The following is a 24,388-nucleotide window of genomic DNA, read 5'->3' as shown; positions in this document are numbered from 1 at the left end:
AAAATGAATAAACGTTGGAAAAAAAAAAAAAAAAAAAAAAGAAAAGAGGATCGAAATAAGTTCAAATGACAAAAAAAAAAAAAAATCTTGTGCTTCAGTTTTGAACGCACTCAAATTGAAGTTCACAGACACACTTTTACATTTTTACTCAAATTGTCTTGCAAAGGACTTTACAGTCTCTTGGTATTATATGTTTCAGATGAATTACGAGGCAGGTCTATGACTTTATAGATGATCTGCAAAGCAGATTACTCTTTGATTAAAAACTTGTAGGGGGCGCACGGGTGGCTCAGTTGGTTAAGTGTCTGACTTGGATTCGGCTCAGTTCATGATGTCACAGTTTCCTGAGTTCCAGCCCCACATGTGGCTCTGTGCTAACAGTAGAGAGCCTGCTTGGGATTCTCTCTCTCACTCTCTCTCTCTGCCCCTCTGCCAATCGCGGTGTCTCTGTCTCTCTCAAAAATAAACCATAACTTAAAAAAATAAAATAAAATAAAATAAAATAAAATAAAATAAAATAAAATAAAATAAAATAAAATAAAATAAAATAAAATAAAATAAAATAAAATAAAAACTGGTTACTGATGTGGGTTTTTACATCATTAGACATGGAGAAGCAGTTACTGCACAATTAAGTGGGGTTTTTGTTTTGTGCCTCAAAAGTATCTGTATTTAAGTACATTTACATCAATGACCTTAACTCCCCCATTTTTTGTAAATGAACCAACAGCTGAACTCTGTTATTGTGGGCTACAGGGTGAAATGGTTTCAAAATCAGTCTTTTGGAGAAGATGACATTGTGGAATTTATCTAGAGAAAGTCAAATGAAGGTAAGAAAGGATGCATCTCCATGCCTTTCCCCAAGCTCTACAAGGGACAGCAAAACGTGGCACTCAAGTGAATTTCTGGCATTTTGTTCCTAAGGGATCCATTCATTCAATAACATTCATGGTACCAAGCACTGTTCTAGGTGCTGAAATACAGTAGTCATCAAATTGATAAGAATCCCTGCTTTACTGGGACCTAAAACCTAGTGATGATAAAAAGCTTCTGCAGTTGTCACTATGGAGGCCTCAAGAAATCACATCCCTAATTCATTGTTAAAAGAGCAGATTGTGATTTAAATCCCAGTTATGCTACTTAGGAGATGTGTTAACTTGACTAAGTTATTACTTTCCCCATGCGTCAGTTTCTGTATTTGTACAATGGGGAAGATAAGATTCACCTTATAGAGGTGTGCAGGTAAAGGAGGTAATACACATGGAGGTACCCTCAAAGGGCTTGCCCGATTGTGATCACGGAGGGTATGCTACTTAAATTCTCTATTAGCAGGTTTTTTTCATAGAAAAGCCCTTTCAAAGAGACCAGAAGGCCAAAAGGAATTATCAGTTTTGGTTTTCTTATCTATTAGTAGAGTCACACAAACCATTCTCATGATGCTTCAACCATCCCGAGCACCTAAAACTGTCTCCTTTTAGTGAGATTTGCTGTCTTGTCCCCCCAGGCGTGAACACCAAGGCTTTAACGATAACAGATCTTCCTCACTCTTCCTAAGATGAGTCAGCATCTGTCTTGCAGATACTGCCATGACCATCACAGGCTCAGGGGGGTGGGAGGGGGGTGGGGAATGTGTTATCATAGATCCAAAAGTCTAAGCAGAATTTTCCTAATAGACTTATTTATGGCTGTGACTCCTGGTGGAGACAGTGACAAGGATGATCCCACCAGGTTTGGAGACACACATAAGCCAGTCCCTGGCTGTCAAAGCTCTTGGCTATCAGGCACACAAAGGCATATCCAACAGAAGAAAACCAAGCAATCCCATCTGCCAATAATGGTTTAAAAAAAAAAAAAATCAATTCCAGTTCTTCATAGGCTTTCACATTGTGGAAAGTCTGCAAATCTCCAGGTGTTTGACGTGAGGGCCTTTAAAAATCTCTCTCACCTGTTGTACCAGAATATCTCCAATGCGATTGATGATGAAATTTCTGTCATCACCAGCACAGGACTCCTGCCTTCGCTCCTTCATACTAGAAAAGAAATGCCTGTGGATTTCAAGTAACTCATCTAAGCAAGGAAAGATTTTATCCACGGTGCTGTGATCAAGCTGGAGCTCCTCCTTCATGCCTTTCCTGAAGATCTCGGACATGATGAGCAGGGTCTGCATATGATGCATCTCTGTTTGCATCAGCTCTGAAACACATGTGCAGAGACAAGCTTTAATGAGTAAGTACTCCACCCACTGACATTAGTGGCTAAACACCAAACGTTACGCAAATTAAACAAAACCAAAAAACAAAAAAAGAGGTGACGTTTTGGAACAATGATATTCCTCCACCATAAAAGTCAGCATTGACTCAACAATTAATGCAAGCTCGAAATACTAAACCATTTTCTTTTTTCCAGATATGTGAAGATGATACACATAAGTGAAGTCCCATACATAAGAATCCCGTTCATCTAAAACTGAGACATAATTAGCTAGCATAATGTAATGAACTAGGCACCTTTAGCTAGGAACCAGGTCTTCCATTCCCCTAAATGATCTATGAAAATATAACTTAGTTTGCCTGGTTTTTTTCTTTCTTTCTTTTTTGGCTTTTTGGTTTTTGCGTTGAGGAGCAGCACTTCATTAAATTAAACTGAATTGAAATAATAAGGCTCCTTAATGCACATAACAGTCGTTGGATCTGTTGCCAAAATTCCACTTTCTCCAGGAGAAAAAAAAAAAGCGTGATGATCAAGGAAGAGAAACCATAGAGAAAATGAAAAGACAGCCCAGAGAATGAGAGAATGTCACATGCTATTTCAAGGCCTCCATGGTTGCTGTTCCAACCACCCGGTATGTTTTCTCCCCAGGTCTAACTCCTTCCCCAAGTCCCCCAGCTCTCTTGAAGTATTACTGGTCTCTCAAATCTCCCTGTAGACCCCAACATTTAATACCCATGTCCCCATGTTCGATATGGCCCACTACTCTGTTTTCTTCTCAGCACGTACCACACACACTCTATTGAGTATTTTACAGATTTTCTGTCCTACACTGTAGTGTCTCCCCCCAACAAGTTCACACGAGAAGAAAATCTGTACATTTTGTTCACGGCTATTTCCCTGGTTTCTAGACTTAATGCCTGGCATACAAGAGGGGCTAATACTGGTGCTAATACTCCCAAGGGCAGGCCTAGGGAGACAGGTCAGACTTTTTACGTTGGAGGAGCCCAAGAACAGAAACTAGGGGGGAGGAATTTCAGATCTCAGCACAGATGAACAGAATTAAAAGGCAATGTCTACAGAAAGAGAGAACTTCTACCAAGTGGAGATATTCAAGAAAAATGTGTATGATCAGGGGCGCCTGGGTGGCGCAGTCGGTTAAGCGTCCGACTTCAGCCAGGTCACGATCTCGCGGTCCATGAGTTCGAGCCCCGCGTCGGGCTCTGGGCTGATGGCTCAGAGCCTGGAGCCTGTTTCCGATTCTGTGTCTCCCTCTCTCTCTGCCCCTCCCCCGTTCATGCTCTGTCTCTCTCTGTCCCAAAAATAAATAAACGTTGAAAAAAAAAAAATTTAAAAAAAAAATGTGTATGATCAGGTTGCACGGCTATGGCAACGATGATGTAAATACCACAAGGAACATGGAAACAATGACCTTGATTTTCACACAGCAATTTTTAATAAAGTGTGCCTGCCAATGACACTATTAAGCTTCTAAGGAAACAGCAGTACTGGGATTTCCAGTAAACGGACTGAAAAAAAAAAAAAAAAAAAAGGCAATGCAAGAAAAATATCTCAAAAGGGACTTGCGTCCAGAGATGAAAAAGATCTATTACAACTCAAGAGTAAAAAGACAAACAAAAAACAAAAGGCCCATTTCAATATGTGCGAAAGATTTGAAAAGATATTTCTCCAAAGATATAGACAGATGACCAATAAGCACATGGAAAGATGTTTGACCTGATTAGCCAGCAGGAACATGCACATCAAAACCAAAATGGGACACCACGTGACACACACTAGGCAAACTGTGATAAAAAGGGTGGGCGATAACGAAGAGTTAGTAAGGATGTGGGGAAAGCAAAATCCTCAGTACCTCACCGGCAGGCATGCCAAACGGTGCCGCTGCTTTGGAAAACAGTCTGGCAGTTCGTCTTAAGGTTAAACATAAAGTTACTACATGATCCAAAAAGTGCAAACGGCCCAAAAGGACCCTCAACTGCTAAAATGACCTTCAACTGATAATGAAACAAAATGTAGTGTATTTACAATGAAATAACATACAGCCATAAAAAGGAATGAAGTATTGATAAACAGTAAGGATGAACCTCAAAAACAATACACTAAGTGAAAGAAACCCATCTGCCCTACATGAAAGTATGTGAAAATTTCCCGTGGTTCTTAAAACAGAAGTAAAGTCGTATAGGCCACATTTAAGTAAACTTTAAAAGGTCTGAGACATAAAATTTGCTTTGTACCAGGTATATACGATGCCTCAGGTAAGCCTCACAACAGTTAGACCTGAATATCATTATCCCCATTTAAAAAACAATTTTTTTTGATGTTTATTTTGGGGAGAGACAGAGAGAGAGACAGAGCTTGAGCATGGGCAGGGTGGAGAGAGAAGGAGACACAGAATCTGAAGCAGGCTCCAGGCTCTGAGCCGTCAGCACAGAGTCCGACGTGGGGCTTGAACTCACAAACTGTGAGATCACGACCTGAGCCAAAGTCAGACGCCTAACCAACTGAGCCACCCAGGTGCCCCATTGTTATCCCCATTTTAAAGGCAGAGAAACTGGGGCGCCTGGGTGGCTCAGTCGGTTAAGTGTCCAACTTCGGCTCAGGTCATGATCTCGCGGTCCATGGATTCGAGCCCCGGGTCAGGCTCTGTGCTGACAGCTCAGAGCCTGGAGCCTGTTTCAGATTCTGTGTCTCCCTCTTTCTCTGACCTTCCCCTGTTCATGCTCTCTGTCTCAAAAATAAATAAATGTTAAAAAAAAAAAAATTTTTTTTTTAAATAAAGACAGAGAAACTAAGATCCAGGCAAGTTAAATCATCTGTCTGAGACCAAGTAGATAAAAAGAGAGAGAACAAGCATTTGAACCCAGGTCCGGAGGACTGCAAATTTCATGCTCTTTCCCCTATACCACAATGCATCAGCCCCAAGAGCATATTTTAAATGCTTACCAAAAATGACATCCTGTCTTTTGATGACATCCTTCCCCTGCTTACTGCAAAACGAGGGATCCACCACCAGGCTCCAAGATTCTGCCTCCAGCTCCTGGGCATCACTGCTGAGGTCACTCCACAGAGAAGAATCCACGACATCTAGGATGTAGGTAGAACAGAGAAGCCAGAAGTGGAGTCACACACAAAACACACAGGAAATAAACCTACTGTCAACACAGAAACAACTAAGCCAAAATACTGTTGATGTGGAGAAGAAACCCCTGAAAACCAAACTGGTGAAAGGGTCCAAGTCAAGGCAGCTCTCATGAAAGCAAAGAATCATTAAAACAGTGATGGTTTATGTGTGCAGGGGGTGGGGGGAAAAAAGACATTTAAAGATTCTTTTCTTTGTTTGGGCGTGCTGTACTATAGTTTTATTTTTGGTAACCTTTTGAGTCCATAAAATGATTACAGAATCTTGAACACACAATTTCTTTTGCCCCAGGGAACTCTGTACTGTTTACTCATATCTGAATGTTGTCTTTGCTCTTGATGTGGCTTGCTGTCCTTAATATAAACATGAAAGCAGGGTACATGGGCTCAAGTCCTATGAGTACAGTTTGGTTTTTTGGGGTTTTTGGGGGGTTTTTTTGCAGAGCTTGACATCACACACACACACACACACACACACACACACACCTTCTAGGAAAACTAAATCCTACATGCCCAAACAGCATTCCTTAGACAGAGTCCAGCTCAGTCGAGATGAGACAACAATGGATTTAAAGATCCAAGTTCAAAATAAAAGCAAAAGATTCCCTGGGCGGTGTCCACTCCTTTCTCTTGTCACTGCTCTCCTTTCCTTGGGTCCTCCTTCACTGATTGATATAGCTTGGATACAACATGCAGTTCACCAGAATAAATCCTATCTTACAAAATATGCTTTAAAACATGCTTTTATTCCTCTAGAAGTAGAGGGTAACAGATAGTGGTAAGTATCTCAGAAATCTAGGTGAGTACCCTCTTAACTGAGTGTGTGTGTGTGTGTGTGTGTGTGTGTGTGTGTGTGTGTGTATATATACATAAATATATATATATATACATACATAAATATATATATATATAAATTTTTATTTATTTTTGAGAGAGAGAGAAAGAGAGAGACAGAGTATGAGCAGGGGAGGGGCAGAGAGAGAGAGAGAGAGAGACAGAATCAGAAGGAGGCTCCAGGCTGTGAACACAGAGCCTGACGGCAGGCTCGAATTCACAAACTGTGAGATCATGACCTAAGCCCAAGTCGGACGCCTAACCGACTGAGCCACCTAGGCACCCCATAACTAAGTATATATTTTTAATGTATGATCCTGATTCCAATTCATCAGTAGTTCTAGAGCTTTTTAAACAACAACAAGCACAGAATGTATTTCATTCTCTTATCTTTATGACATGTCTATTCAATACATCATTTATACTGTCACTACGTGGGAGTATCCACTAGGATTAAATTTTCATTATTTTATCAAAAAAAAAACCTATACCAAAAAGACACCATGAAACAGAATTCCTTTTTAAGAAAAAAGAGTGTTTCAATTTTACATCCTTGAGAAAATATTCCACTTGGCAATTCACCACAGAAACAAACGTGTCTTCCCCTCACCTTCCATTAAAAAGGACTCCGTGGAAGGAGAAGAGCCCATAGACTGTAAAAGCTCATCGGAATGAGACCTGCTTCTCCAGTTGTTCCCGTCACTCTCAGACTCCAAGGATAGCCCTGACCTTCTGAAGCTGGAGGAGAGAGAGAGAGAAGAGTCAGCTCCAATGGTGGCTCTGAGATATTAAGATGAGAAATCACATGAAGCCTTACCTTTCCAAGGTAGTGCCTGGAACACTTCTGGACAATGGATGGACCTGCACTGAAGTTTCTTTTCTCCCAGTGGGCAATCCAATAGGCATGGAGGAAGAAGGGTGCAAGGAGAGACCAGGTTGCGGGATGTCTCGGAATGAAGAATCTAGAAATCAAAATGAGCGCTTCACGTGGTTTTCACAGAGGGCAGTAATTACCAGCAGTCATGTAAAAAGCCAAGAAGCGAAACACTCGAATGGCTGCTTCTAATACATCACATGCCCAGCCTTGAAACCAGTCTTCTTGCCACATCCTGACACCTGCTTCAAAGGTCCCTTCCATTTCACACCCTCCTGACACCCATGTGGCAGACCTGCTTTAGCATATCCACTTGGAGACTGGGCGGCTGGGATTGCACAAACAAGAAAATGGAATGGGGAAACACTGAGACAGCTTTCCCATAAACCACTGCTTGTACTCCTTAGAGCCAGCTTTAAATAGATCCAAGGTGTTATTAGCACTATTAGAATGCATATTGTATGTATAAACAGTCATACACACACATGGCATGTCAGTGGATTGGAATGATGCTGGGGAGTCTATTCTTTATGGGTGATAACTTCAGGCAAATGAAACCTCCAAGTCAAGCTGAGCTCTTCTCTGTCACGTACTGAATGAAAACTAAAGGGTGCTTCAATGCCTTTCTCGTCAATTCTAAATTGTGACAGGCATATATGGTTTTACATTTGATGTGTACCATACGTGACCTCGGGAAACATTTCAGTCTTAACAGTTTCAGAGATATAGCAAACACCTTCTCAAGTAAAGGAGAATGAATACTTATACAGAGCCCCGGAATATCATGAAGGATTTTATACATGTGTGATTTGGTTTTATCTTCATGGCTTCCAAGGACAGAGATGGAATTTTTATCAGTTATAAGATGCTTTATATCTTCTTTTTAAATTTTTTTTTATGTTTATTTATCTTTGAGAGAGACAGAGAGAGAGTGAGCGAGTGCGGGGGAGGGGCAGAGAGAGAGGGAGACACAGAATCCGAAGCAGGCTCCAGGCTCTGAGCTGTCAGCACAGAGCCCGATGCGGGGCTCGAACCCATAAACTATGAGATCATGACCTGAGCCAAAGTCAGATGTTCAACTGACTGAGCCACCCAGGCGCCCCAAGATGCTTTATATTTTCATGCTTAACCTTATGAAATTGAGAAGAGCCTCACAACTACAACCAAAGGGACTTCTGCCAAAGCAGAGGGTAAGTGATGTCACAGCTGTTACCATCTGCACAAGTGGCATCTGTGTAACATCACATCCAATCTCATGTCATCATGACTCTGCATACTTTATTGTCCCCTGATTCAGGTGATTTTGGAAACACTGGTCACACTGTTGGAGCATTAAAATGAAAAGTGACCCCAAACTTAAAAACGCCTGTCATATGGAAAGCAATGCAGTATTTGAGGCAGAACAAATTCCAAAATCTCTCACAATAGATGAAAGGATTTTCCAATTTAGGAGATTATGGTCCCTGGTTCTTGTGTGCAATATAAACTACTTTCAGAGGCTGCTGATTACTTCCAAGAGAAATTGTTTAAATTTAAGCAATAAATTTAAGCAATTCAAGGAAAAAACATAAGCACCAAGACTAGCCCTATGCGAGGAAAATGCCAGCATGCCTCGAAATTTCAGTCATGCTAAAGGAGCTGATAAGATCCCAGCCTCAAGCCCAGCTAATAAGCAGGACCAGGTCACTAGAATAATGGACATCAGGGACTGTAGACTCCAAACTTGAGGATTCTATCCCTCACCTTGATTCTGAAGAAGTATGTGATAGGTATTTGTATAGGTAAATGGGGGTTACTGCTAGGAAAACAAAGTTATGTACATCTAATGTCATATCTCTCTTTTCCCCCGAAGGTTGTTATTAAATCAATAGCGCATATTACACTACATCATATCTCATAATTGAGACAATATGCTAATAGGTCCCCCCATATAGTCCTCCTTAAAATATCATATAGTACATACAGAACAAAGGTTATTAGGCTGGCATGGAAGTTTATACTGTTCTTGACCTCCTTGTAACTAAATATTACACTAACCATGTGTTAGGAAGGAAGAAGTAATTGGGCAAAGGAAGTAACAAAGGAGCAGGTATTTTACACTGGAGTAAAGTATGATATGTATGCAATTGTCATTTCTATGTCACTTACTTCCAAGGGTGGTCTGCAGCTTGTTCTTGTTATGTTTCTCTTGGAATTTCTAATAAAGAACATTGGAAACATGGAAAATAAGATTAAATTCCATTTGACTACAAGAATGTCCACCCATTTATACAGGATTCTTATCTGTATCATTTTTGTTATTTTATTTCAAACCAAGAATTCAAAGCAAAAGACACTAAAAGCAACAAAGAAACAAGTTATGATGATGAGATGTGCAATGATGAGTTGTAATGAGGGCGTACCTCATGAACACATCTCATGAATATCCCAGCTTTATTTAACATCTATGGCAACTAGAAATGTCCAACATGTGCGTCCAGCCTGCGGCTGAGAGAGGAATTCCTGTCGGTGCTGCCTTTCTCCTACTTGTGCTTCCTACTCTTGGCTACTCTTCCTGTCTACAGGACACAACACCCCTGGCTGCTGAAACATCATCCTTAACTCTGCAACCTGACGCGACGTGTGTTTTCATTGATCACAGAAGTTAGAGACCCCAAGGTTCCCCCTGAAGGGTCGGCATGCTCACTCGCATTTCTAACAGGACGTTAGAGTGGGAAACAAAGGAAGCGATGGGACAGATGCGCCCCTTCCCTCAAGCCCACTCCCAAACTCAGAGAACATTCCTTTATGCTAGCGGGCCTCACAGTACGATCCCAGCACAGCAGTACCACCTGGGAACTTGTTAAAAATACAAATTCTCCGACCCCACCTGGACTCTACCGGATCAGCAATTCTGAGAATGGGGCTCAGAAATAGGTCTTCCGGGTGTGATGCTGATATTTTCTATTTGAGAATTACTGCTCTAGACTTCATACCCTTATGCTTAAGGTCTGCACTCATAAACCGAGCCCGTCTCAACAGAAAGGCTAACCCACGTCCACCTTGTGACACAGGTGGCCACATCTGAGCTTTGCCTACTTCCAAAGGGATATAGTTAAGGAAACGACCGTGCACTTAGAACACGTGTTCTTTTATCACTATAATGATCACTTTAGAAACAGATTTAGACCGTGATAAAAAAAAAAAAAAAAATAAGAACCTAAACAGGTAACAGGAAGCAACAGAGATATATATGCACATGAAAAACAAAGGAGAGATTACCTTGGTACATGGAGGGGCAGCATCTTTACAGCCCTTGTGGACATTTGCATTACAGTCTGAAAGGGAAGAATGAGTAAGGCCACACTGTGCATTTGCTGGTCGCGGTAAAAATAGCATATAAAAATATTTAGAAAATATAGGGGAAAAAATAGCTAAATCACAGGCAGCCCCACCACTCGAGCACAAGCACATGGCTAATATTTTCATTTCCTTGGAGATATTTTTCCCCTTCTGCCGCAGTCGTACCAATTACGAAACCTGCAATTATACGGGATATACACTCTGTGTCTGCCTGAGAACTCATTGACTACCATACGCCCGACACTGCAATGGATTTCTGATATCCGGCTGGCGGCAAGTGCCCGCTCCCACGCCAGGTAAAATGCCTTGCAAAATGAAAGAAGGAAGACTCACACAGTGCTGAAAATAAAGTCCTGTCAGCCTCCGACAGGAAATCCTGCTAACTACAGGTGGCCAAATTATCAACCCGCTTGTCTTACTCCATAAAACATCGGGCCTCAACCTCACTAAAAGGCAAGAGTTTGCCTGCCCCTTTCTGCCCGCTGGCTCAGAGACGCAGGGTGTGTTGAGAGACAGCAGTCTCTGCACGTGGGGACCACTTTCTGCCAGGCCGCTGCCATCCTGCCCTGCCCGCCCGCCCTCCAGCCTCCACACCATCGGCCCCCACCTCCTCGTCCCACCCACCCCACACACTGTAGACGAGGAGCCTGCAGCTTAACACAATCTTTATTAAAAGGATCCTTCCTTGTGGGTAGGTCACATTTAGATCCATCCAAGCCATTCTCGTCAAATACCTATAACCCACTGAGAAATGAGCCCAACTTCCTCCCGCTGTAGGTCCACAGAGGCATTTTAGCCAACACCTCAAAGGCCAATGAGCAGAGGTCAGAATTACCCACATACTGGTCCTGCTGGCAAGTGTGGAAATCAGAGGGCGCTCTCCTCGTTCCAAAACAAGTGAGTGAGAGGAAAGGGGAAAAAGTAGACAGGATGAGCCCAACAAAAATTTAGACTGAAAACTCACAGGAAAAGTGAGCCACTGAATACCATTAAATCTGGAAACAGAGAGGAAAAACTTAGATACACAAAATAGACATAAAATAGGACCACAGGGCCACGGAGGGAGAACAGAGCAGCACAATAGGCCTGCAAGATGACAGGGGGAAGGAGCTTTGTGAGACAAGAAAGCAGAACTGAGAACGAACTGAGGAGAATCAATTTAACAAAACTATCAAAGCAGCACCAGGAAATTAGACTTGAAAGATTCCCTCCAGAATGTAGAGGAAAAGAGGGGTATAATTATAAAATAGAACATGTCATACAAAAAAGGGAACAGAGATCATACTTCTCCAAGGAAGAAATCAGAAAAATTACATCAGAAGCAACAGTCAAAGCTACAACTTGACAAAAACTTTTATCAAGCTAAAAAAGAACTACAAAAGGCAAATCAAAAGGTCTCACGGTTTCCTAGGAATTAAACGACACCTATTCTACAGAAATATTCTGACAACATCTATAGGATTTAAAAATTTAAAGTTCTCAAGCATCTAGGCAGAAAAAGCAGGTCACCAATAAAGAAAGAAGGTCAGACAGGCCCCAAACTTTTCCACTATAATATTTAATGCCCAAAATTCATGGACCAATGTTGACAGGGTATTGGGGGCAAAGGTTTTGGTCTAGGAATTTATTTAGCTACATCAATCCCTTTGTGTGTGAAAGACACAAAGATCTATCTACTAAGATACACGAGGTTTCAGAAAACAGATCACTCCAATGACCCTTTTGAAAAAAATATTTATCTGAAACACTACTTAAGACTATTAAAGAGCAGAATCGAAATTAAGGGTTCGAGAAGTGATCGAACTTTATTTTAAAAAAGAAAAAAAAAAACGAGCAATGTTTTTTTTCACAATGCATTTTTCGATGCACTTCACAATGCATTTTCATTTCACAATGAAATTTGCATTTCACAAATGCATTTTTCACAATGCAGTGAAACCAGCTAAACAAAAAACATCTAAAAACATTTTGCAAGAAGAGACAGAGAACTGAATATAGGTATCAAATTATTCTTGAAACAGAAAGCTATTCTTGAAAGATCATACAACATTAAAATGGCAATTCAATAATTCAGTATACCAATAAGCTCTAACAGAGAAAAGGGTAAATATAAGAGAAATCAGAGAATATTCAATTATAAGCCGTAAAAGTTACCACTAGCGGATATTGAAAGAGCTAGCTTATCTTGCCAAATCCCCAGGTAACATAAAAACCAACAACACATGGCAGGGTCCTGGCCGGCTCTGTGGGTTAAGTGTCCAACTCTTGATTCTGGCTCAGGTCATGATCTCACAGTTTGTGGGATCAAGCTCCGCATCAGGCTCTGCACTGACAGCTCAGAGCCTGCTTGGGACTGACTCTCTTTCTCTCTGTCTGTCTGTCTCTCTCTCTCTCTCTCTCTCTCTCTCTCTCTCTCCCTCTCTGCCCTATCCCAGTTGGAATGCTCTCTCTCTCAAAATAAAACAAACATTTAAAAAACAACATCAACAACACATGGTATAAATAGCAAAATCAAACATCAAGGAAAACAGCAAAGAACTATAAAAGATAATTGACAGCTGTAAAATTGAGTAAGAAAAAAAAAGCCTTGTTATAAAATACTAGCTCTCAATTCCAGATTACGTCTAAATTAAAGACACACATTCCAAATTAAAAACAAAGAAATAGTAAGGGAAAATTCAAAGAAAAGGAAAGCAAAAGGAATATTAATTTCAGACAAAATAAATTCAATGCCCAAAGCATATAATGGCATTAAAAAGGTTATTTTATATTTATCAAAGTCAAATCTTCAACAAAGCTGTGATTTGTGAACTTCTGTGCACCAAATAATGTAATATCTAAACCTAAGCAGTGAAATCTATTTATAAACAAAGGAATTTGTGAAAAAGTAGCAACTCAGGCTTTAACAAAAAAGAATACAAACACCAAAATTTTGACTATTATGTTTTGTTTTATATCATATCATGGTTTTCAGATTAGAAATAGTAATCTTCATAATTAAAAACAAAAATACACCCATAAAATAGGATTATTTCCTAATAACAGCAGCTTACACATGTCACAATCTTTTCCCCCATGTAAAAAACTTAATAATCAAAGTTTAAACCCCCAACACTCCTCTCCTTAAAAACTGTAAGTCCTAAAACTTTTTAAAAACTGTGGGTTAAAGAGGAAATTTAACACCTACTGATGCTAGAATTTAAGACAATAATCAAAGATGTGGACAGTGTTATATGCAAAAGAATGCCACCTACAACATTATTTGTTGTAAAAAAAAAAACTGGGGAAAAAGTTAAATGTATAGTAAGTTAAGAGTAATCAAACACATTTCATATAAAAACACCAGCATTAACAGCTAACTTTTTTATTATTAGAAAGGACTCCATTAAAATATGAATAGCCATCTTTTCTAGCTGTTAAGATTTTGGATAGTTTTAAATTTCTCCTTAAACCTGGTATCCTTTATGAGTCTTACTGCATTTTTTTTTTTTTAAATAATGACTATTTTATTTTATTTTTTTTAAATTTTTTTTTTCAACGTTTATCCATTTTTGGGACAGAGAGAGACAGAGCATGAACGGGGGAGGGGCAGAGAGAGAGGGAGACACAGAATCGGAAACAGGCTCCAGGCTCTGAGCCATCAGCCCAGAGCCTGACGCGGGGCTCGAACTCGGGGACCGCGAGATCGTGACCTGGCTGAAGTCGGATGCTTAAACGACAGCGCCACCCAGGCGCCCCAATAATGACTATTTTAAAAGCTAACTACATCCTCTATGTTTTCAGCCATTTCCATCTTCCACAAAAAGTCTCATGGCCATCCACTTGACCAACTCTGTGTGAACCAACATGTCCTGTGCTACAGAAGTTTACCTTTCAGGGAGCCCGCCCCCCGCCATAAGCATTAACTACACATGAGTACCCAAAGGCTGGGCTTTGTGACAGCTGCTGCAGGGAATACAGAAGAACCACTGTGTGATTAGAGTCCTTGAAGTCTATTTTAGTAGTTAAAAACAGGAGGGTGTACATTACATTAAACGAAAGAGGTAAATAGCTCATACATGTGGTGTGCAAAATTTTCAGACATGGTGGTCAGGGAACACCTCCCAAGATGGGGCAAGAAATCAAGACAGATACAGAGGAGCTGGGGAAACTAAGAGGAGGAAGATCATCATAAGCAAGAGAAAGAGGCAAGAGAACACATGCCAGGTGAGGCCGCTGGCTATAAACTGAGGCTGAGGAAGGAACCACCTATAGGACTATTCAGCACACAGGCAACCAAACACATCTGTCTGGAAAGTGTGGGCTAATCCAGTGAACAAAAAGAGAGAGAAGTCTTTAAGCACAGGTGGGCAAGAAGAAAGTGGTGTTTGACCGAGAGGAAGCTGGTAAAAGTATTCAGAGTAAAGGAAGTGAGGGACTGAATGGTATCGAGTTGGGGGACAACAGCAAAGAGGAATCAATGGGTCCAAGGTGTCAGCTTCCACCATCAACCCAGAACGAAGGACAGCCTTCTTGCATGTGGATTTTGAAGATGGTTTTTGTCTTGTTGGTCTGGGAGACAAGGGACTCTCAAGGCGATGATGCCCATAAACAGGGTTGCTCTGAGTAACCAGTATGAGCCAAACATAAGGTGGTCAAGAAAGGCCTGAAGAGGTGTTATCCGAGCACACCCGAAGGAGGTGAAGGGGCAATCCCTGCAGCTGATCTGAGGGAGGAGCACTGCAGGCAGAAGGAAGAACCAGGAAAGGCCCTCTGGGAGCAGCATGCCTGGCAGGCTGAGAGAAGAGCAAAGATGCCAGAGTGGCTGGAACAGAGGGAGGAAGGGGGAGAGGATGACAGGGGAGACCCTGGGGCCTTGCACCAATTTTCAGGGCTTTGACCTTCCTTGGGGGACGGTAGGAAGCCACTGGAGGATCTGGAACATAAGGATATGTGCCTTCACACGCTCACTATGGCTCATGTTTTGAGAACAGACGTTTTCTGAACTGCACCATTTGTGGTAGAAACACAAAGAAACCAATTAGAAAGTGACTGAAATGGTAGCTTTAGACGAGGGTGATACCGGCAGCAGGATGAAAGGTGGCTGGCTTTCATACAAATTGTGAAGATCGCCCCCAGAGGATTGCTGAAGGACTGGATGTGGAATATGAGAGATGAAGAGGCATAAAGAAAGACCTCAAGATTTTTGGCATGAGCATCTGGCTGCCATGATAGAGCTGCCATTAACTGAGAGGGGCAGCCTGCAGACAGGCCAAGGAACAGAGCAGAGCTCCATTTAGGACATGCGACATTTGAGAACCTATTTAGACACCCACATAGAGACGTCAAGCAATCAGTGAGATACACGGGTCTGGGGTTCTGGGAGGCTATCACTTGTGGACAAAAAGCACTGACTGTAACCATCATGGGTCACTGCTTGGGCAAGTCATTAAACCACATGTGCGGTGCTACTATGAAGGATTATGTAAACATGCTTAACAGTGGCCCTGTTCTCAGGGAGTTTACTGTCTGGGGAGGCAAAGTACAAAGATGGCACGCACTGGGTCAGAGAACTTACTGGAACACTGGAATGACTCCTTCCCCAGGAGCGTTTTATCACAAACCAAACACTGTAGAACCCCAGAGAATGTTCCAGGGACAAACTGATGTCGGCTCAGTTTCTCTTTGTCTTTGGCGTCCTTGCTTTTTGTCTTCAGATACAGCACCAACAGCCAAGTGGGGACAAATGAGAAAAGAGAAATGCTGAGAGCCAATGTACTCATAGAAGCCATACACAGTCTCTACACTTTCTGTCTGAACGTAAAGGCCATTCGTGGAGGAGTGTCGTGACGCCACAATGGAAATGTGCACAGGCGGCATTTGTCTTGCACTTCTAGTGACTTGGACAATATTTCAGAAAAAAATGTAGAGGTCTTTGAATATGTGTACACAAAAGCTAAGATAAGGGATCTTCAAGGGCCAGTGGAAACTAGACTAATTGCTGAAAAGTGGAACCAGCTACCCTTTAAACACAAAAGGCACAGAACTTGAGTTACCTTGGATTTATTCCGAGGGCTTGTCATCCTATTCATGAGAAAGCTGAAAGTTCGGCTCACTTTGTATTTTTCAGACTCTGACTTGGCAGGTATAATATATTTATCCCATTCTTCTTGCTGAATTCTACAAAAAAGAATCTGTTATCATGGCTTATCAGAACTTAAAAAGGGAGTAAAAAATAGCATTTATGTACACACGTGTGTATACACGTTTTTCAGGTTTTAATGGTTACTGTAAAGATAAAGATAGACTCTATTAAAAATATATTTTATAGATGGATAATGGATGTGTGATAAAGCAACTATCTCACCATGATATCAATTATAGAATCTAAGTAGTAGAAATGGGTATTCAGCATACAATTCTTTTAACTTTTCTGTATATTTCTTTTTTTTCTTAATAAAATACTAGAGAAATAAAGGACACCTTAGACTTACACCTTCACTCTACAAACCCTCATCTCCCTATTTACTATGCAAACAGCAATTTCCTAGGGCACAGAAAAGGCAAATAACCAGCAATATGAAACTGGATTTTATTTCTTTTTAGAACACAGAGATAATAGTCAGCAAATACACATTTCCTTTGATCATAGAGTTTGAGAAACAGACGGTCTGCCTCTTAGTTCAGTCTCTCCCACTCAACCAGCTATTTGCAATCTGAGACTCCCTGGGTTGTAAAAGAAAGAAGGCTGTGGATAATTCCCCACAATACAAGGCAATCTGAAGATAACAGTATGCTATCTGTGAACACACTGATCATCATTTATTTTCCCCTAATCCATATAATCATTCTTTAGAGAAAAAAAAAAAAAAGTCCCAGCTATGAGAAGTTCTATTTCCCCTGAAACTTTCTCTGATAGTCTTATACTTCTAATATTATTATAAAGGGGGTGGGAGGAAGAGAATGACATATTAAAGATCAAGTATTATGTAAAACCAGGTAACACCTCTGTAGAACATTCTGTAACCCAAGTCTCTCCCATCTCCCAAACTTCTCATTCATCCACATTAGTGGGTAACACATTCATCTCTGGGATACACTTTTCAAAAGCTATCATGTTACTGATACGTACCAAAATATATGATCACATTTCATAACAATGAATACAATGACAAGTCCTAGGACTTTAGTTTTTCATCTGATTAATGCTAGGCTTAGACTTCTAATTATTTCTAAGGCCCCTTCTCACACTTAAATATATTATGTACTTACCTGACACATATTAAATGAAACTTTGTTATTTACTTATATTAGATACACATTATTATTAATACAGTTATTTATGTTAGGTAATCAAGAGTTCAAACCTATGAACACATTTAGAAAAGATGATACAGGGCTTCCTAAGTGCCTCTTGGTCCTACAGATCTAAAGGCACAAGCAGGACAGAGTATGTCGTGCTATTTAAATTCTGTACAGTAAGTGAAACTGGGTTTGATACTTAGAGAAAACCGTTGAAAAAGCTAGAAAGCAAAGAGGCAGGATGGAAGTGACGATACCCTAGGACTATGCAGAGTGACAGAAGCAACTTGGACCTTCTTATTTCCTTTCTACTTCCACAACTACCTTCTTAGGTAACTGACCAGTTAATAGATTTATAAATTTCCGTATCTCTCGTTTCTTAAGCATTCTCATTTGCAACACTCATGACAGACTCACTTTTGGAATTCAGGGGAAAAACACGTTTGAGACCTTAGAAAGAATTATCTCTGGAACACCTCTTGTGACCCCACCAAGTGCCATCCAATGTCTAAGATAAGAACCATCTGGTGAGGAGACCTCAGTCTCAGAATTAAAGAATGGTAAGGTCAATGTGGATTGTGAGGTCCTCAAGTCCTCCCTTCTACCTACCTCACAGCAGAAACAAAAATCAACTCTCTCAAATAAAAGAACATTCTGGGGGCGCCTGGGTGGCTCAGTCGGTTAAGCGTCCGACTTCGGCTCAGGTCACGATCTCGCGGTATGTGAGTTCGAGCCCCGCGTCGGGCTCTGTGCTGACTGCTCGGAGCCTGGAGCCTGTTTCAGATTCTGTGTCTCCCTCTCTCTCTGCCCCTCCCCTGTTCATGCTCTGTCTCTCTCTGTCTCAAAAATAAATAAATGTTAAAAAAAAAAAAATTAAAAAAAAAAAAAAGAACATTCTGTTTATCCAACTCTATTCCCAATTCTCCGTGCTACAGAAGAACCTATCAAAAACAATGCTTCTGTTTTGATTTAAAACTTTTAAATGCAGGGCACTTGGGTAGCTCAGTCATTATGCATCTAACCTGGGCTCAGGTCATGATCTCATTCATGGTTTGTGAGTTTGAGCCCCGCACTGGATCCTCTGTCTCCCTCTCACTCTGCACCTTCCTCCCCTCCTCATGTGTGCTCTTTTTCTCCCTCTTAAACATTAAAAAAAAAAAAAAAAAAAAAAAAATTAAAACCTTTAAATGCACCACAATTTCCACATATCCTCTACAAAACTACAACATGAACATGAAGTCATAACGCTTACTCTTTAAATTCAAAAACTGAGAAGACCTGAGACATGACCAAGTAAACAAACAAACAAAAAACACCTGTAACACTCGGTATTAAAAAACTAAGAAACATGGTCGCCTGGAGGGCTGAGTTCGTTAAGTGTCTGACTCTTGATTTCAGCTCAAGTCATGATCTCACGGTCGTTGAGATCGAGCCCCATGTCAGGCTCTGTGCTGACGGCACAGTGTCTGCTTGGAATTCTCTGTCTCCCTCGCTCTCTGCTCCTCCCCCGCTCACCTTCTCTCAAAATAAATAACTAAAACAAACAAACATGGCAGAAATGTGAATATCATGGACACATTCCACTATCACATTATGAAAATGAATCACATAGCATAACCTCTGGGCAAATGTGGAAGTTCTGGCAGATTCCGTGTGTCAAGTCGAACTATGTGGTATTCACCTATGTAACAATTAGTTACGTTAGGAAAGAACAGAGATGGGAAAAGTCCCCAACTGCTTTCATAACATAATTTAAATAGCTTTTCAATTTCTAAGAATCTGGAAAAAAAAATTAAACTCTTCAAATCCCAGAACAAGATGCCCAACCTCTATTGTTGATTTGATGATCAATAGAATCATCCACAATCAAGTTTTATAAACCCCATTCTTCAGAGTTTCTCAGGGCATTACCTTTTCAATAAAGATAAAATTTTAAGTATCTCAAGAACGTGGATCTTCAGTACTTTAATCTTTAAACCTATAATATCTATCATCTATTTTTCAAAGAAGTAAACATCCTAAGTGTTAAAAGGAATTCCCAATATCCAATTGAAAATTGACACAGTGAGACTTCTTTGTGGACATTGAGATGCTCAGATTTTTTTTTTAATACATAAATAAGTGTAACACACTTAAGATAGATGGGGTCAATAAAATAACTGTCATGCCATATAATCATTAAGAAGTTGGTACAACCTGAATTTAATATCACACTGCATGTTTACTAACTGGAATTTAAATAAAAACTTAAAAAACGAATTACATACTTATATTCAGAGCATTAAACTGTATTTGTCAGCTACTGTATACACTAACATTTTGGGAGAATTAAATACTACTATATTTTGTGCATAAAAAAAAAAGCTGGTACATACAAAGTGTCCACTCCTGCAGAAAAGAGCCTACACATTCTGGAGTGAGCCCCCTTTCAGCTGGCTGCATTCTTTTCCAGAAACTAAGCAATTAACATAAATAAGAGAACTCCAAAGGAGGCAATCCGCTCCAGTAAGTACAACATGACCAAAGCAAAGCATCAGCATCCAAAAGGTGTTGGGCACAGACTGAGGTCAATATCTACTCTACTGGATACATCAGGGGATAGACTGCGAAAGATGCTTCAGGATGCAGACACACACTGAAGAAGAAAAACACAGGAGTGACAAAATGAGAAATGAGAAAGGGACCCTCTCCACACATCCCATCCAAGTTCAAGTATTTTACAGACTAATATTTAACCAATTAAGACGTTGGCTTTTTCAGTCTTAAACCCCTCTCCTAGTGGAGAAGAAGTATTTTTGAATTAAAAAAAAAAAAATCTTTACCATCAGTCTATTACTTCTCCAATTGTTAAATAGATGACAGGAGGAAGACTGTCTGTCTCTGTCTCTCTCCAAATAAACATTTAAAAAAATTAAAATAAAACAAAACAGTCCATCTCCATCTGTATATTAATAGGTTCCAGTTTTAGCATTATTGTCACTCAAGTTAAAGCCACCTTCCTCTTTTTTCACCTTGTTTCTTCCAGCCAAACGTTTATGTCGTTTCTGGCACTGGTGTTGCACATAACCCCAGGGCTGTTTCCCCATGTGACTTATGAGCAGTTACTGAAGGACCAGCAGAACTCGACAATCCCGCCTGCTTGCTGGTCAGCTTCCCAAGCCTGACTCCACCAAAAGCAGCAGCTTAGGGAAAAGGGAAGCTTAGGTTTGCTGCTTTCAGATCTGCCCATCCATCGGAAAACTGTTAACGCTTATAGGATTTTCTGTATCACTTGTTCTTCCTGTTCCAGAGAGAATCAACCTCTCTCGGCAATAGCCATAAAGACATACAGCAGAGGTGGTTATGCACTTTGTACATGTGACCAACCAGGGGCCTGCTCCCGCAGCAAGTCTGCTCGTCAGGGCAGACAGTCCTAGGAAGAACCTAATGCCCCTCTGAGGCAGGTCACCCTCACACTGCTGCGCCTCTTGGTCCAGTACATTGGAGGTGTTCGTCCTTAGAAATAACCGAAGAAAGAACACTCTGTCCCCAGGGCTGAGGCCTGCATATCTGGGCACTCGAAGGAACACGCTGGCCAACCTGTACCAATACAGACTTCAGAGGGAGCAAAGGATTCACGTAGGCTTATTACACAGAAACTCTCACAAACTATCGAAGGGATCTCGAAAGTCATACGCAAACATTTCCAAAGATGGCAAGGAGGCCCTCAGGAAATTTGGAACAGTTAAAATACCTTTTGTCTCTTGGTGGCTCCGGTAAGCTGTAAGCTCTTTGCTCTACAAGACACAGAACAATAAAATGAAAACTGAGGCAGACAAACCAGTAGTCATGCGTTAGTCTGAAATGCACACACTCCACCATATTGCATCATTATTCACACCATCGGTTAGAAAATAATGAGAAAACAAGTTATTTTACCTAAGTACGGCATTGCTCTGGATATCCTCACTGCCCCTAGTTTGGAGAGGACAGGGAGGAGGCCAACACAGGGCAACATTTAATGACTTTATGAACTAAGTTAGCATCAGCAAGCAGCAGCAAACAGTGTCAGCACTGCAGTAATTATTTGTCTCTTTGGATATTTCTCATGAGAGCTTCATCACTTATTTGTAACACTAATTCCCCCAACATACAGAATCAGCACACATCTTAGCTGCCTCTTTAGTGAAGCTCAAAAGAAAAGTCTCAAAGATCAGCATAAGGGAGAGTTCGTTTTAACAGAGCTGCAACGTCTTCATAAAATCCTAGCAGCAACCAGTTCAGAGATGTGCTCTGTGGTAGGAAAGGGGGAATCACTTTCCCCGCTGGACCTGGGGGCAGGGGAGATGGGAGACAGAAGGAGTAGGCTCATGCGAGCAGGTAAGCGCCATCTTCTTTCCGGAACTGGAGTACCCATTACAAGGATGGAACACAGACACTGACTTCGACAGTGACAGAGATTGAAGAAGGGGGTGGCCCCTGTGGAACACATCATTTACAGAGCAAGGACAAATCTTTACCTCTACAATCCACAAGAGCGAAAAAGCAAAACCAGTTTGCAAAGGGAAATGGGTCAGATAAATAAGGGACAAAACTAATCAACGCATATCCCTGAAATGTGTAAGTATCAATGTTAAATCTAATGCTATCTTGCAGGTAACAAAAAATCTGCTTTGAAGAATTTGAAGGATTTTACCACTACTACTAAGTATTCCTCAAATTAAGTCATGAGAAAGAAATTGTTATGCTTCTTGTAAACATGCTAAGGTACCTAGAGATTTAGCCACATGTCCAAGATAATTAAGAAACTAATGGAACCAGACTCAGGCGACTGGACAAATAACAGCGCACAATGATTTTCACAAGTACATTCACTTCATTCCTCAAATTCTTAAAACTAGAACACTTGTATCCTTCCTGGTGAGGTTTTAATTACTGACAATATTCCTGTCTATCTAAACACACAATGTACCAAAGGGAATTATAGGACAGGATTTTGTGTATACAAGCATTAAATAATGTTGCCACCCCGTCATACCGTTGGCCAAAAAAAAAAAAAAAGAAAATCATGAGAAACAATAGTAAGTAACCTCTTAGACATAACAAGGATGAGAAAACATCGCAAATAGGAATGAAAAGGGCTGAATCCGATCTTTGTATATCTGCAATGTAGCTAATATAAAGGGGCTTCCCACTGGGGGGAAAGAGGACTTGGATTCTGTTCAAATAGAAAAAGGTTTTGGCGCTATTCCAACTCACCAAGAGAGACCTTAAGGTAATGTAAATGTCAATTTACCTCTGATTAATCTAAGCAAACTAAACAATGAAACATTCCATCTTTGAACTAGTTAAGCTTTCACTCTTATGCTTTGATCACATTCACACACAAAGTTAAAACTATTCCTTCGTCCTTCAGAGTTCATTTATTCCTCATATCCTATGGTTTACCCATTGGAATTTTTGTATGTGCTGTTTACCTTCAATCTACATTGCCTATTTGTGATTCTTACCTTCTAGAGACCAAACTTCACTGAAAGGGCCCTATTTTTAAATATACTGTCTAAAGTAAGATTTTATTAACAGAAAAGTCAAAAAAATTCAGGTCAGTTTTTTATTCCTTCCAACTCAACTGCCAAGATTTAAGGATTGTATGTAAGGCAAAGATACCCTTCCATATTCATTAATGAATTCATAAATCAGGGCTCTTTTCCCTTATAAACGATCAAATTCCTCTCAGTCATCTGGTCAACAACTTCCAACTTCTGAAGTGACTTTAAAAACCAGTCATACCACATATATAATGTCAAGGCTGCCATTTTGCACACTGCAAAGATTTAGAAGCATTGTCTAAATAGTTACAGTGTGAAGTTATTTTGCCATCTAGGACAAGCAGTGAAAAGACGTCAGGCTGCCATTAAAAGGAATCCCAACCAAAACTAAGGTTAAGCAGAACTGGAGATCTCAGAAAGATTCATGATGTGTGTGTGTGCGTGTGCATGCGTGTGTACACGCACATGCACACGCACACACACCCAGGGCAAATTCAATCCATCTTTTTCCTTTCTTTCTTAATCCTTTTCTCCATCTTCTCATTCCATAAATTCAAACTGACATTTATCATCAGTCTTGCTTTCTCCTCTTCCAGTAAAGATTCCCGGAGAGAATGAGGAAAAAGAAAAACAAAAATACCTAGCAGTTGTTTTGTGCTCTGTGTATCTTGCTCAGGATATTCATTCAACAAATAATTATGGAACATCTCCCATATATAAGTCCTTGTTTTAGGATGGCAGTTCCAACCACAAAGATCATGTGTTTAAGACTGTTTTACGTGACATGCAAATACCAACAACAACAACGTAATAAAGAATACGTAAAAACGGGGCACCTGGGTGGCTCAGTCAGTTAAGCGTCTGACTTCGGCTCACGTCATGATCTTTGGTCTGTGGGTTCGAGCTCCGCATTGGGCTCTGTGCCGACAGCTCAGAGCCTGGAGCCTGCTTCGGATTTAGTGTTTCCCTCTCTGCCCCTCCTCCACTCACACTCGTGCTCTCTCTCTCTCAAAAATGAATAAACATTTAAAAAAATTTTAAAGAGTAAGTAAAAATGAAGAGAAGGAAACTTAGGAAATAAATATTCTACAATGGGAAACTAAGAATACTCAGGCACCTCTCGCTTTCTGAATATTTTATGACTCTTAAGGGTGGTAGACAA

At 40.6% G+C, this 24,388-nt stretch overlaps 1 protein-coding gene across 5 annotated transcripts in view; it reads right to left on the bottom strand.

The window, feature by feature from the left end:
- Positions 1–24,388, bottom strand: part of ARHGEF28 (Rho guanine nucleotide exchange factor 28) — a 308,676-nt gene that overhangs the window by 64,907 nt on the left and 219,381 nt on the right. For all 5 annotated transcript variants that reach the window (XM_045495406.1, XM_045495400.1, XM_045495414.1 and 2 more), the window contains 9 exons: positions 21,432–21,474; positions 16,453–16,576; positions 15,975–16,107; positions 10,337–10,392; positions 9,224–9,272; positions 7,019–7,163; positions 6,812–6,939; positions 5,173–5,313; positions 1,946–2,193 (listed from right to left, as the gene is read on the bottom strand). In XM_045495406.1, coding sequence (XP_045351362.1) covers positions 1,946–2,193; positions 5,173–5,313; positions 6,812–6,939; positions 7,019–7,163; positions 9,224–9,272; positions 10,337–10,392; positions 15,975–16,107; positions 16,453–16,576; positions 21,432–21,474 — 1,067 coding nt within the window. The remainder of the gene's footprint in view (positions 1–1,945; positions 2,194–5,172; positions 5,314–6,811; positions 6,940–7,018; positions 7,164–9,223; positions 9,273–10,336; positions 10,393–15,974; positions 16,108–16,452; positions 16,577–21,431; positions 21,475–24,388) is intronic.

The sequence above is a fragment of the Leopardus geoffroyi genome, chromosome A1, assembly GCF_018350155.1.
Source record: "Leopardus geoffroyi isolate Oge1 chromosome A1, O.geoffroyi_Oge1_pat1.0, whole genome shotgun sequence".
NCBI classification, from domain to species: Eukaryota; Metazoa; Chordata; class Mammalia; order Carnivora; family Felidae; genus Leopardus; species Leopardus geoffroyi.
The sequence above is the reverse complement of the archived record's forward strand: the minus strand, read 5'-3'. Positions and strand labels throughout refer to the sequence as shown.